The sequence below is a fragment of the Bacillus rossius genome, chromosome 11 (assembly GCF_032445375.1).
Source record: "Bacillus rossius redtenbacheri isolate Brsri chromosome 11, Brsri_v3, whole genome shotgun sequence".
NCBI classification, from domain to species: domain Eukaryota; kingdom Metazoa; phylum Arthropoda; class Insecta; order Phasmatodea; family Bacillidae; genus Bacillus; species Bacillus rossius.
The window spans coordinates 25,494,626-25,509,866 of record NC_086338.1 but is presented as its reverse complement, the minus strand read 5'-3'; the positions used below and the strand labels follow the sequence as shown (position 1 = coordinate 25,509,866).

The following is a 15,241-nucleotide window of genomic DNA, read 5'->3' as shown; positions in this document are numbered from 1 at the left end:
GCTTCTGCCCATAAATCCAAAGATACATCACGTGCATACAGCATGGATTGAGCGCTTTCTACTATTGTTCTGATATCTCTTTCTGCACGCCCATTTTGTTCTGGGGTATATGGAGCAGTACATTCATGAACAATTCCTTCTTTATCTAAGTAGTCTTTAAATGCAGTATTAATATATTCACATACATTATCTGTATGCAAGGCTTTTACACTGTGCATGTATTTGTTTTTCACAATAGCATTATATTTCTTGAAATATTCAAGAGTATCACTCTTATTTCTCATGAAGTATACATGTCTGTAGCTGGTTGCTGCATCCTTGAATAATAAAAAATACCTCATATCTTGAACCGATGTATGACTCATTGGACCACAGACGTCACTATATACTAGGTCACCAGGTTGTAGTTCTGCCCGACTTGATTTCTGGAATGGAAACCGAGATTGTTTCCCATAAGCACATGCTTCACATACTAATTCAGTTTCATTACTTTTTTCAATATTGAAACCTTCAACTATATTTTTCACGCTCATTTGTTTTATTTCTTTAACATTTAAATGTCCTAATCTCTTGTGCCACTTTTTAATATCACTTATTTTTCTGCACTAAGTTGCATGTGTCAGGAACAACTGTTTCAATGTCCAGTTCATGTAAATTAGAGCATTACTGTCCTTCTTTACTATGGAATAACGTTTTCTTGTTATCGTGCCTTTATAAAATAAATTTCTTTTTAAGTTAGGCACATGTAGTACTTCATGTAACATGCTTAGCTCCCACTGTCCATTGACACATCTTTTTATTAAAATTTTTCCAATTCCACATACTTCTATGGACTCTTTGTTCCCCAATGTCAATGATTTCTGAGTACAAGCTGTATATTCTTCAAAAAATTCTTTTCTTTATGTCATATGGGCCGAAGCACCACTATCCAAGATCCAGGTGTCTTCTTCTGAACCACTGCATATATTTGACTCATCAACTACATTAAAAGCTAGCATGGTATTCTTATCTTGAACTGGTTTCTTATGTATTTTCTTTGGTGCACTGCATTCTTCCGCAGTTGTAACATTCAAAACGATGCTTCGCAGGTTTCTCTTTGCTAATTCCACTTGTACTGGGTTCATTTTTGGTTGATTCTTTCTTCAGTTTAGTATTAGCAACCAAAAAACCAATTTCTTGTTCTTCTTCACAAGTAATATTAGCTTCCTCATCAAGTAGTCTTGCTGTTAAGTTATTCAAGTTTTGTTTTTCAGAATCCAGCGACATCCATGCTTGCCTAAGTGATCTATATTTAGGAGGCAGAGTTCCCAATATTTTCATGATTATAGCATTGTCGCTGATGCTTTCACCACTTTCCTTGAGCTGCTTTGCGAGATTTTCAACCTTTGCAATATGTTGTGCAACACTGTCACTTGGTGACATTTTATACTGGTAAAACCGTTCATGAATTAACATTTTGTTCTATTCACTTTTTTGTTCATATATGGATTCTAATTTTGACATAATATCCAAGGCGGTTTCACAGTTTTCTATTAGGGTTATTTGATTTAAATCCATCGACGACTTGATAACGTACATAGCCATGCCGTCCTTTTTTAGCCATGCATCCACATTTTCTTCTGTTTTTTGTATCAAAATATCGATTCCTTTTGCTTTCAGGGCACATTTTATCTGGAATTTCCATTGCCTGAAGTTTCTTCCGTCAAATTTATCCACACACAAAGTTCTTTCCATTTTGAGGTTATATGGCGTGATTTATTCGAAAATGCAAAATATGACTTCTTCTTTACCGTTTTCTTAATTCTTCAGTTTTCAGAGTTTCCTGGGCCCATAACCTATTAAAGTTAGGGTTTCTTAGTGAATAAAACTGAGAAAATATACTTTAATATGTTTCATTTAAAGTAACAAACAATTGCACAGCAAGAATACACAACAGTCATAGACATCTATACAAAAATATGTAACACAATGGGCAACGCCCATGTGGCTATTCAACTAAGATCAAAATTTTCTTTTTCTTTTTTAACAGTTACTATCCTGTGAAATTCCACATTTTTCTCATACTGGAAACAACTGGATCACACTGCTGGCGTTCACATGTTCAACTTGCAGAAATCTCGTTATCTCAATGTTCCCACCACGCGTAGACTATGCACCTGTTCACTCAGCTAGTCGGTAAACAGCATAGAGGATCATTCTGGGTAACATTCACAGTTCATTTTCAGAAACATTTTGCAATCACAGTAGTTACTTTACAATCTCAGTGCAAGTAAAATTCTGTACCAGCCACACTTGGGTCACCAACATTCAGAGCTCAACATTAGTGTTGAGTGCACATACATGAACTATAGAAGAAATTTGTTGGGTGCTGAAATAATATTTAAGTTCAAAGTAACTGTTGACTGTCGATGATTGATTACTGAAATAATGTCTCTCCGATAAACTGATTTTTACTGTTTTTTTAATCATCTGTTATGAAAATTCACAAGTCACTATGGCCATCATCGTCCAACCATGAAATAAAATATTTGTCAAAAATACAAACCGGTGACACAAAACATCAGCACTGACTCCAAAACACAAATTTCCTGTTCGTAGGCACCAAAAAATGAATATTAATTATTAAATACTGTTTGCAATTAAATCCAGTGGTTGCTTGCAACTCACCGTACCAGCAGAAGAACGCTGTCCTCGGAACAATGATGAAATTACTCTGTCATTTTTTTTTGGGCTGTTGCCAACGACTGAAGGTTCACAAATTCTAATTAAATGTCCAAAAAGGTTTTCAGTTTGGCATAGCTCTGACCACAGCCGCAATATTTTTCACTTCACCACATTATTATGTTAATTTGAGCCACCACCCAGCACGCTGTGCCGTGTATTAGGGATTTAGGCACGTTTTATTTAAAATTTTGTATTTTAAATATTTTTGAAAATATATTTTTTTTCTTTTTCTCTCATCTTATTTTCTTTACGGCCAGGCCCTCAGCCTCTGTTCTCAGAGGCGAGCTGATTCTCTTTCCCAGCCTCATGCTAGGCTAGCATTCTGGCTAATATTTCTCCCGCCTCCAGGCACGTCGGGGCCGGTAACTTTATTTCTTCGCGGACTACCTTTTGCCTACAGCAGCTTGTGAAGCAGTGCTGAGCCCTGCTAACTCTGTCACGAATCGGTATAAGGTTCACTAGCAGCAAGACACGACAGGAGGATCCCGTGGGCCTTGTGTCCCACAGACCATGCATTTTTTGAAGCCCTCCTCCTGCTCACCCACCACTTTCTTCTCAGAAGTGTGGCTAGGGGCGACGACCGCACGGGTACGTTAACCGAAGTCAAGGCCATCTCAGGCTTGACAGCCGCAGTTACGATTCTGGACTTTAGCGACACCTAGCGACGGCTGTGGTAACTAATGCCACTTGTGAGGCGTCGGCAGCGCCGACACTACCGCGCTCGCGCGGAGGTAACGACAACCTCTCTCCCCTCCTTATGTCTCAGGCCGCTAGGTGGCACCACTGGTTACTCCATTACCCCCTAGATTGACACACTCGTTGGCCACAAGTCGATTTATTAGTACTTCTGCTCGCCACCAAAAGATAGCGCCTCAGTCGCGCAGTCACTCCAGTAAGATCTAATTTTTTTTATGCCAGACACCTTCGGGTGGGCTCAGTAATTTTCGGCTCAGAGCCTACCCCCCCTCCCATTCTCTAGGGACCCCGCGCTTATGATATTCTGGTGATATCCCGCGCTGAACTGACTTCGGTGCGCGCCTCCTGACTGACTGGTACCGTTTGTATCTGCGATCTTCGGCGAATCATCGACATCGTATATTATGTAGTCTGCTCAGACTAGAGGGATGGAGTCCCTAGCTAAAATTATTAACTAGTCAGTAGTTTAGTTGAAAGTACCTAGAGAAATTTAGTATTTTTTTTATTTATTTTTTTTAATTAATCATGATGACTTCCGTGGCTACCGCGAAACGTGGTTCGAGTCTTCGGAGACGAGACACCCTCTCCTGAGCGCCAGGACCAACACCCTGTTTTGGTAAGTCTTGACGTCATCCCCCCCCTTTAATTTCCCTCTATTGGCCTTTTGCGCCATTTAAGTATACTGTCTGGAAACAGGTCTAATTCTTTGGAATTTGGACATCTGTTTCAGACAGGGTTCCAAGTTTGGGGCAACCAAAATCCTCTGCCAGAACCTCTGGAGTCGGTTCCTGCGCAGAATCCAACAGCATTAGGCCTACTACCTCGATCACCGTCTACCTACAGCCCTGGGTGATACCCGCATAATTCTATCTTTTTATTCACGAACTCAGAAATAGTGTAACCCAGTTAAGACAGCGGACAGTAAAAAGCAGTTCGAGGAGAAGAAATTTATATTATGTTTTGGAAGGACTATATGTGCAACCTTTAAAGTTACCAATGTTGATTTCATTCATGTTTTTAAGTATTGTTATTTTTGTTAAACATTCAGGGCCGGCCCTATATATAGTCAGTGTAATTGTGAGGGATTTAAATAAGATCACTTATCAATAAAAAACCGATGTAACTAAGGATAAGTCAATCTATAAAAAAGAAAGAACAATGATTAATAAAATAAGGAAGTCTTTAGACGTAACAGTTGTTTTTATTTATTTAATATATAATAACGATCCTTTTACTCCCAAGTATTCGTAGGGAGTCTCTAAATTTTCTTTGTTTACTCCTAGTGTCGCCTCTGTTGTTGACTTTTATGGTTATTAATTGAGGGCCCCAGTAATCAAAGCTTCCAAATCTTTTAACCTTATTATTTAATTATTCCTTAAGACACTTGGGGTATTACAACGCGACCTATAGTACCTCGTTCAGATGCTGACTAACTGTGGCTGCTGTTTGTCCTCCTAGAGGATAAGAATGCTGATGTGACATAATTATCAAATAATCACAAAAATACTTACAAAAATATCAGCCAATACTGGTGCATGGCAACAAGTCACGAGTCCTTTTTCTCATGCTCAAACAACCTCTGTCTCTCTCCAGTGCTTATGTTACTGTAAAACTATTGCATCCTCATGCCTTCAAAGAACCACAGCAAAAAATTACAAAAGAAAACACGTAAACACACACAAAAATGTAACTACACAAATAAACAGTTCAAAGTAACTTTAAGTGGTTTTTGCACCATAAAGCAAGCAGTATATCACAAAAACCTAAAAAGCATGAAACAATATGAATTATAATCATAAAACATGTGGCAAATGTTTGAATACTCTTCTAAAAGAATAAGTAGCTGGTGTTTACATGATGTCAGAGGGGCTTCCGATGTTACATATTATACAGAGCCATACATTTTAAATGGAACAGGTATGATAGTTTCAGTAATTGCAAAGGCCCATCTACAATTGCAATGTCCTAAACTGGGTCCGAAGGACACTGATCGTTGATTGGTCCACGTTATCCTCTGACGTCACACGTGGTGTGGGCGATGTTCCGAATCTCCCTGGTCTGAATACATTGGTCAACTTGACTTTTTGTGCCAATCTGTGTCTTTGGTAGTACAAACAAAAACAATAAAAATACATTTGATGCGCTTAGTGACATCTTAAGAATTCAGGGGATTTGGAAATACCTGTAGGACATAGCAATTGTGGACTAGGCAGTTTCCCATGCAACAATGTGACATTCTTCACATTAGGATAAGGACACGGACCGCCCACAGGTTCAGACTGATGTAGAAAGGCCTCAATCAGAAGAAAGCTAGTTTAAATAGTGAATGCACTTCAGTGCTGTTGTCTCTTTTTGTCTGAATGTTTGTGTAGTGCTATGTCATATTCCTGTCTGGATGTTGTTGTTTTTGTTTTAATGTTTTTGCTTATAAGTGTATATATGGGTTGTATAATGCATTAACTCTGTACCTATTGTTGTGTTTTCATAAAGTTATTGCCAGTGGCATGTCTTAAACTGTTGCCAGACTCAAAAACATATTTAGTAAACTAAAAATAATAGAAAAATGTTTTTCCTTTCTGATAGTTATTTATTGTGTGGTTACATTTTTGTAAAGGTGATGGGGTCATTTAATTTTTTTCTAGTGGCAGCATTGTATGAGAAAGTTCATCCAGAATACGCTAGCTACTTGTATCTGATGGCACCTATTTCTCTCGTAATACTAAACCCCTTGGGGTGCATCCTGATGGAAATAGGAAAACACTACAACCTTCAAGAGCAGAATGTAAAAGTTAAAAAGTTGCGTCTGATAGCAACTGTTGCCAAAAGTATCATCAAGAATCCAGTAGTGTTTATGACTATACTGGGTATGTTGGGGAACCTGATATTCTCACATAACCTGCCTCTTTGGATTCATTCCATCCTTCAAGTAAGCAAACTAATTATAATTAATATTATACATGTGTTTAATAATTTACACTAATTATTATAGTTAAATTTATGCTATAGCATTTGGTGTTTATCACATCCATTAGATATACTTCACTACTTTTTTAGAATTAAAATGTAGAACACTCTATATTTTATTTTTGTTCTTGTTATAGTTTGTATGTGATCATAGCTCTTCTGCCTACTTTATTCCGTATCTCTTATGTTTTATTCTCCTTGTCCTCCGTCTTAAGTTTCTCTTCCATATGTTTGCATGTGTTAATAGAGTGACTTTTACATTACAATGTATTTACTTTAGTAGCATTTTGTATTTCCCTAACAAATCTTCACGCATAAATAAACAATATCCTTTTTCCCCTGCCCATACTTCCTTAGGGTTTGAATTCCAAAAAAAAAAAAAAAAAAAAAAAAAAAAAAAAAAAAAAAAAAAAGCTATGTAACTAATAATGTACATTGAGTCCTCAGTTTATTACTTATCATTTATTTGGCTTTGGACGTATGCTTTTTTTTTATCATAAACCTTAACTTGCATCATTTTCACATCTTTTGTAGTTGAATTTAAAAAAAAATTAAAAACATACTATGTAACTCAAAATGAAAATTATTTATGCTCAGTTTTTTTTCTGTAGTTAGATTTTCTTTGGAGGTTTTCTTCTTTCAATAAAACAAAACCTACCCCCTTTTCACCCTTTTAAAGGACAAATTTAGGAAAATGAAAAAAAGCACAATACATAACTCTATACCGTATATACTCGTGTATAGCGCGCCCTTTTTTCCCCTCAAGTAAAGGAAAAAAATAAGGATGCGCGCTATACACGGGAAAAAAAAATTTTTTGATGGGGGGGGAGGCGGGGAGGAGTGGAAGTCGTTAACTGCCGGGTGACGGGTGACGTTTCTGGCCAGCCCCCACACATACGCACAAGCAACAAGGCCTCTGTTTCACACACACACACACACACACGCGCGCGCGCGCGCGCAAGCTCGCACATCATGGTCTCTTGTTTATTTTTAGACCTCCCCCCTTTTCAGATAGCCAGCTCAGAAGTAGTAAAAAGAGAGAGAGAGAAAGAGAGAATGTTGTCACCAGTTCCCTCCCCCCCCCCCCCCCCCCCCGGCCAGCTTCTTCGCTTCCTCCATTCCTCACCGGTGAGTCATCAAGTTCTCCGCGCCAGCTTAGCAACGTAGCTCGGCACGCCTCCCTCCCTTCCTTCCTTCCACGTACCAGTTGTGACGATATAGCGCTTCATTATCTTCCGTTTAGACAGCAGAGTTTATGTATTTTCCTGACGCATCACCACACATCAATTTAAATAATCAGGTACCACAAAATGTTAGTAAAATTTATTTATGGGGGAAAAAAAATTTCATTTTTTTTTCTTTGGAATTAGTTGCAAAAATCGTGGTGCGCGCTATACACGAGGGCGCGCTATACACGAGTAAATACGGTATATGCACATTGTTATTTCTTAGTTTCTTACCTCTAAGTCTAGTAGATATGAAAATATGCTTTTTTATTCTTAAAATCAAACTCATCATTTTTTACACCCCTTAGGATTCAAACTATGTATGATGGTTGAAAGAGGTTTAATAGTTTTAGTATCTTTATTATTGATGCTGAATGTTTTTCTAATGCTTGATTAAATTTGAAGATAAAGTTAATTATTTAAAAACCATATTTACCTGCTTTCATCCCCTTATGGGAGGAATTATGTTATTATATATAGACAACTTTTAGACTCACCCTAAGTGTCATTATGCATGTGACAATGTATAAATAAATAAAAATTATTACTAGTATTTAAGACAGCCAAAGACCAAACTATAAAAAAATTATTAAAATCCTTTAGTTAATTTCGATTGACGCCGAAACAAATTGAAAAACACGCAAACAAAATTTTTTAAATCTTTATATTTGTGTTCTAAATAATGTAAATAGCCACTTTCAGTACTTTTTTTTTATGATTTAATCCAATGTATAGACATTAACTTCTAAATATTTTATAATTAGTATATATAAACACACATATATACAAACATGCATGCACATAGACACAGAAACACAAACAGAAACATACACCACAGTACACATGCATAGACACATACACTCAGAGACAAACACAGACATATGAACACAAACCCTAGGCAGCAATTTAATTTTAAAAAGGTCAAACATGAATGTCATTTTGTCCAATTGGGAATAGTGAAGAAGTATACCTTGGAAGTGAAGCTCAGTAAGCTGAATGAATGCAGCATAAGACCAGCTGTGAAATGTGGTTACTGTTAGCAGTAGCGTAGCCAGGATTTGTGTATGGGGGGGGGGGGGGGGTTAAGAAGCATGGTCCCCCCCTCCTATTAAAGTGGGGGGTCCGGGGGCCCCCTCCCCCAGAAAAATTTAGATTTTAAGGTGTAAAATAGTGCTATTTGAGCAGTTTTCGGTACTTAATTTTAAATATTGTAATGGTAAAAATATTATTAATTTTTTAATAAATAATTGTTGGAGTGATGAAGTAAGAAATTAATTAAAGATATTTTAATCAATCCAAGTGCCTTGTCCACGTCCACTCAAAATCATAAATCATGCTCGAAGCTGGAAACAATTAGCTTTAGCTTGAAGAGTTACCCAGTCACCACCTGCTTATAATTACTGCGCTGGTTAAATACAATAGGTGTTAGATATTTGAAAACTTGGGACCCGTCACGGCATCACAACCTTATAGCTTCTGCTCGCGACAGGGGTAGGGGAAGGGAATGAGAATCGGTAGGGCTCGCTTACTCTTCCCCTCCAGTGCAGTGGCCGGTGATAGCAGTAAGACACCCATGCTTTCGGCTAACCTTCTTTCAGATAATTGGGGCTAAGGGGGGGAGGGGGTTTGAACCCCTAACCTCCCCCCCCCCCCTGGCTACGCCCCTGACTGTTAGGCTTCATACCACATAATTATAGCATCTCCAATGGTCTCAGTGTTAAGTAAAATGGGGTGTAACAAGCAGTTCATAAGCAAGTATCATAAATCAGCACACACTCATTTTGAACTCACTATTGTAATGCAAGATGGGCACAGTGAACCCACTCATGGTAAAAGTGTGGTCCAAAATATTTCATTCACATTCAGTGAAGCCTTCATTCTATCATTCATTCATGCATGCATACATACATACTTTCCATTTATTCATTCATCCTCTTCTTCAGAGTAAAACAAGCTAGAAAGAAACCTCTCACATGTGAAAGTTTGTGTTCCATTATACAGAATATCTAAATGATACAAAAGTCGTGAAAATCACGAGAAAAAAAACAAAATTAATGGCAAGTCACGAAAGTCACAAATAAGCTCCAAAGTAAACAGTAACGATGCTGGAAGTCACAAAACTTTAATATCCTCCTGCGTTTTGCTAACTTTGATTTTGTTTTTTATGCCTTACTTTAGTTTATAGTTGAAAAATTAATATTGTAATTAGTGGGGGAGACTATGCACTTAATTCTTGTTAAAAATTATACCAGAAAAATTTCAGTTGTTTTACGAAAATTATGACATTCCTACTGTGAAGTTTACCTAGTGTGTGCTCTACTGGCTGTGTGTAAAATTAGCTCATCTAAGTATAGATAGTGACACAGGTGTGGGTGCCATAATTCACGTTTGAATCCATCTAAAATAATCAATGAGCTGAAATCACATAATGGTCATATACTTAATAACTTTTATGAACATCATACCTCAATACAAGATTCCAATGATCATTTACAAGCAAGCTTACTGAATTTACCATCCTTCAATAAAATGCCTTAAATTAGATATGGGTGATTCTAACAGTTACTGCCATCTCCGGAAGTGTATGGTTATTTAATAGAATTCAAAAACTTAAGATTCTAATGAACTTGTATACTGTTATGCTTAATGTATAACATTTATCCACAGCTAGAACTCAGTATAGCTAGAGCTGGACTACTTAGCTGGACTATTTTAGCAAGGGTGTATCCAAGTTACTATGTGAATCTTCATTTGCAGTAAAGCTCAATATTGACTTAAATCTGTAGCAACATTATGAATCATCATACGTATCTGTGGCTTACATCAGGTTTACCAATGGGACATAAATTTGATTATAAACTGTTATTGTTAATTTGTTAATTTAGTTGGATGCAGAGGGAGTAATACAAAATAGCAATGTCACAATTAACAGGGTGTCTACTGACCCTGGAAAACCTGGAAAACCTGGAAAAATCAGGGAATATTGTAATTAGGGAATAATCAGGGAAAAATCAGGGAATTTTGTTAAAAATCAGGGAATTTTTGTTTGGTAGGTTGTAGTTGGCAATACGTTTTTTGTTTATTGATCTGCTTGCATTGACGTAGCATCAAGTGTATCGCGTCCCATTATTTTATTTTTGGATGGAAAATAACGAACAGTTCCCACGTCCATTTTCTTTTATTTACCATCGGATTCGGAAGTGGCGTTAAATCACGTGGTTCAAGCTGGTCTGTTATCCTGCTGACGTACGTACTGCAGCATGTGCTTCCCACGTTCGGATTATACCGACAGGTGCATTTAATTTTAAATATCTATGGATGCCCTCAACGTAAACTGGGCATTTTTGTTAGCTTTGAAAATACATATCACAGACACTTTTGGTGAAGATTCGCCATCGTTGCTAGAAATTGGTAGCTGTGGGCTTCATACGGTCCATAGTGCTTTCAAAACTGGAATTTCTGCTATACAATTGGACGTTGTTAGTTTTTTCAGGCACAGTTACTATTTGTTTATGTATGTACCTGCAAGGAGGGCAGATTACATTAGAATAACTGGATCAGAGCTTTTTTCCAAGAAATTTTGTGCAATCAGATGGATAACTGCAGTTGCTGAGCGTGCCATGAAAACGTTACCCCACCTAAAGAAATTTGTTAGTGAAGTTTCTATTTCATCTTGTGTCTTTCAGTGTAGTGAAAAGTGCTCTTGAAGATAATCTTCTAGAAGTAAAATTGACATTCTTCTACTCTTTGGCATCAGAGCTGGAATATTTTCTCACAATGTTCCAAAGTGAAGCACCCATGGCACCTTTTCTCTATGATTCACTGGTAGACATTTTATTAGCTTTGGCAGGAAAGTTTTTGAAACCAGAGGTACTCGATTGGATGTAGATAACCAGGAAAATCTATTGACTGCTAACAATATCAAGTTGCGTTATGCAGTATGCCATGCCATCAAGAAAGAGAAAGTACCAGTAAAGTCTGTCCTGTTACTGAAAAATGATGGTAGGACTTGTCTAAAGGTTATGGTAAAAAAACTTCAAGACAAAAGTCCCCTGAAGTACAAACTTACCAAGGGAATTTCCTGCTTATGTCCGTCTGTGGCTTTAAATTCGGGTGTGTGGAAACAGCGTGTGAATTACATTTTAGAATTTTGTCTTCAAAACAAGTGGCTATAAGGACAAGAAGCTGATAACATTGAGTGATCATATCAGTTGGTACATTCCTCGCAAGATTCTGCAGCACTGTTCTCGTCTTTTTCTCGAGAAGACGGGCGCCTTGATCACTTGTGGATGCTAATCCTTAAGGCACATACAGTAGCTGCCAAAACAGGCCTTCTAAAGTTTGTGAGGATGATGTTGGTTCTTTCCAATGGAAATGCATCATTGGAAAGAGGATTTTCAATGAATTCTAATTTGCTGACTGAAAACTTGCAGGAAGAAATACTGATCGCACTAAGACAGATGTACGACTTTGTTCAACGTTCTGGAGGTGTAGAGCATGTTGATATCACCAAGTCCATGTTACAGTATGTAAGAAATGCTAGTTGTAGGCGTAAGAAAGCCCTGCAAACAAAACAAAAAGAAAAGGAAGCTACAGACAAGAAGAAGGCAGAAAAAGAAGAGTTTAAGAGAAAATCAAGGCATTGCAGTTGAAGAAGGCTCGAGTGTTGGATTTGGCTCGTTCTGAAGCAAGTGCAATAGAGGCAAAAGTTGAGTCACTGCGAAATTGATGGGCGCTTCCTTTTACTTATGTTTTTGCAAAAGTAAGTGTGTGAAATATTTGCCATCAATTGAGTCACTTTGGCCACGTCTGGAAGAACGTATTTTTTTTTTAATAATTTAAGTGAGTTGAAATACTTTGAAACCCGTCAATGTACTGTTATGCAGTTTTTTCAGTTTTGTGGAATGTCGTAATTGTGTTACAGAAAACCTGGAAAAGTTCAGTTTTAGACCTGGAAAACCTGGAATAATCAGGGAATTTCATTTACTAGATCTGGTACACACCCTGAATTAAGTTGTTTGTTCTTTCAAGGAAAAATAATACAAAACCATTACACTCTTACTTGAGGATCATGAACGTTATTCGAAGAGCAACTGCCTCTCGTTCTGAGGTGTCTCGTGGGTACGTCTTGGGAAGAGTCGTGGTCATCTGGTTGGTCCGGTGTCTTGTTTGGTCAGCCAAGTTGAAGATTCCGGGTTGTAATCGGTGTGGCTGAACTGCAACTATGGTATTGGCAGCACCAGACTTGTTCCTTCCTTTTGCGATGATTAGTTTTCTCATACTGGCAGATATTTGTTATGTAGTTATGTCTCGGCTGGAACCACGATATGAAGGTTCGTCTTCTTGGAATAGACTTTATCCCGGGAACTTTTGTGAAGCAACTGTGCTACTAAGGACTAGGTTACTTGCTTATGGTCAAGTTATGTTAAAGTGGGGTGCTGATGAGTCATATTAAACACACAAACACATATTTTATTAGGACATACTTAATTTTTGGTGTGACTTGAAATTGTGTACAGGTTTACCTAAAACCAAGAACTGATTGTTTAGAACCAAAATCATTCAGTGTATTGGAAAAAATATAACGGACCATCACTAACGGCTGGTTTCACGTGCTGCAGTGTTTATTGTGCTTGCGCAGGTGTTTGGCTCAGCCTTTGCAGCGACAGCCCTGTTCCTCCTTGGCTTGCGGATGGTGGGCAAGTGGCACTCCATGCAAGGAACACACCTGTTGGTGCCCTGCATCCTTGTGGTGGTCAAACTGTAAGCTATTGTCCCTCATGTTGCATGTGTACCATGTCTTGTACCACAGTATATATCCTCATGTTGCATGCATGTCATGTCTCATACCAAGGCAGATATCCTGATGTTTCCTGCACATCAACTGTCGTACCACAGCAGAATTTCTCATGTTGTATGCACGTCAAGTCCTGTAACATGAGATATCCTCATGTTGCCTGCATGTCAAGTCCTGTACCACAGCAGACATCATGTTGCATGCACGTCATGTGTTGTACAACAGCAGATATCATGTTGCATACATGTCAAGTATCGTACTACATTTGTGATCCTCATGTTGCATGCACGTAATGTGTTGCACTACAGCAGTGATCCTCATGTTGCATGCATGTCAAGTCTTGTACCACTGAAAATACCATCGGACTATGGTTTTCTATTCCCCAACCCTAATTTTAAATTGCTGAATTGTGCGGTACACTTGTGACGATTAAGACCTTTCCGTCTATCAGTGTTTTTAATTGCACATTCATCAATCACTTGCAAACATATAGTGACCTTTTGGTTTTGTTAGGAAGACAGTTTATGAAGTATAAATTATGTTTGTTATTTTTTAGTAATGTTGATATTGTGTTCCAAATAAAAGTGTTTGTAGCTAAATGTTTTATATTTACTTAACTGTAACGAAAATTGGTCATACTGTCCATAACTACACAAAATTAACATAGGTTCTGGCAATTTATCGAACGAAATCCATATTTATTGAAATGTCCAATTTTACGAACATAAAAATACGCAGTCATTTAGAAACTAATGGTACAAATGGCTGATAGGCTATTTTATTCCCGGCATGGCCAATAAAACGTATAAAGTCTCTGCTTGGACCTTCACTGCTGCCTGTGGTCAAATCATGTAGTTAAAACTTATGTTCAAAATAAAAGTTAAATGTAGTGCAGTCTGGACCACTGGCATGTAATTCTTCTCATCTCACTGACGAGCGAGTCCTTACATGGTGTGGCCACTCCTGCAGGTGTGACATTGGTAACTTGCGAATGACTAGCCAGAAAAAGCACAGTACAAAACACACACGAAAACCTTGAAGTATTGTTAGGGCCTAAAAAATTTGAGAGCGGGGATGATGGTGATGAATGATAATTACTGGCTGCTTCTAGTTTTTAACTGGGGACAACTTATTTAAATTGTACTATGAACCCAAAACTTTTATGAATTACTTAAAAAAAAACCCACAACTTCCTGGACACATGGTTGAGCTCGTTCGAGAAAGAGACCAGACACTCATTAACCACACACTTCAAATGGGGACCAAATTAGCAAAGCTAAACTCAAGAAGATTCTCAGATTCCTGATAGATGAAATTCCTTTTATTTAAGTACTTGAGATAAACTGTGCCTAACATTAGATATAAAACCTATCATTTCATTTTGCACAACCAGTATTTTTTACATGACTTGTTATTTACATTAATAGTTATTTTCAGTTACTTTACATTAATTAATCCTTGATAAAACAATTAACGTAATTCTCAATCATGGAGAAGGCACTTGCCCTATCATTGTACAAATGATCTATTGTTCCTCTGGACTTACAACTGGAGCCTCGTGACTTCTAACCTATAATTAAATTTATTTACTAACATTCTAGACCTTCAGTTCAGCTGGTCTGAAATTGTCCTATCTATATTGAATTAAACCAAAAGAGGATGGCAAAACTGGTGAAGCTATCCCATGATGACTAATCTCTCTTGGGCCCTCCACCCTATGCAAATTTATGCCTACACACAGCGTGGCTTCCTTATGTCCGCCTCCAGTAGTTGCTGGATTACCAAGACCTCCTACGAGCTACGTCTGCTCCCTCGTTGTCTCCTGTAACCTACT

At 37.7% G+C, this 15,241-nt stretch overlaps 1 protein-coding gene across 3 annotated transcripts in view; it reads left to right on the top strand.

The window, feature by feature from the left end:
- The window catches only part of LOC134536708 (lysosomal cholesterol signaling protein), an 85,074-nt gene that overhangs the window by 21,887 nt on the left and 47,946 nt on the right, over positions 1-15,241 (top strand). For all 3 annotated transcript variants that reach the window (XM_063376577.1, XM_063376576.1, XM_063376578.1), the window contains exons 4-5: positions 6,063-6,346; positions 13,252-13,373. In XM_063376577.1, the coding sequence (XP_063232647.1) occupies positions 6,063-6,346; positions 13,252-13,373 (406 nt within the window). The remainder of the gene's footprint in view (positions 1-6,062; positions 6,347-13,251; positions 13,374-15,241) is intronic.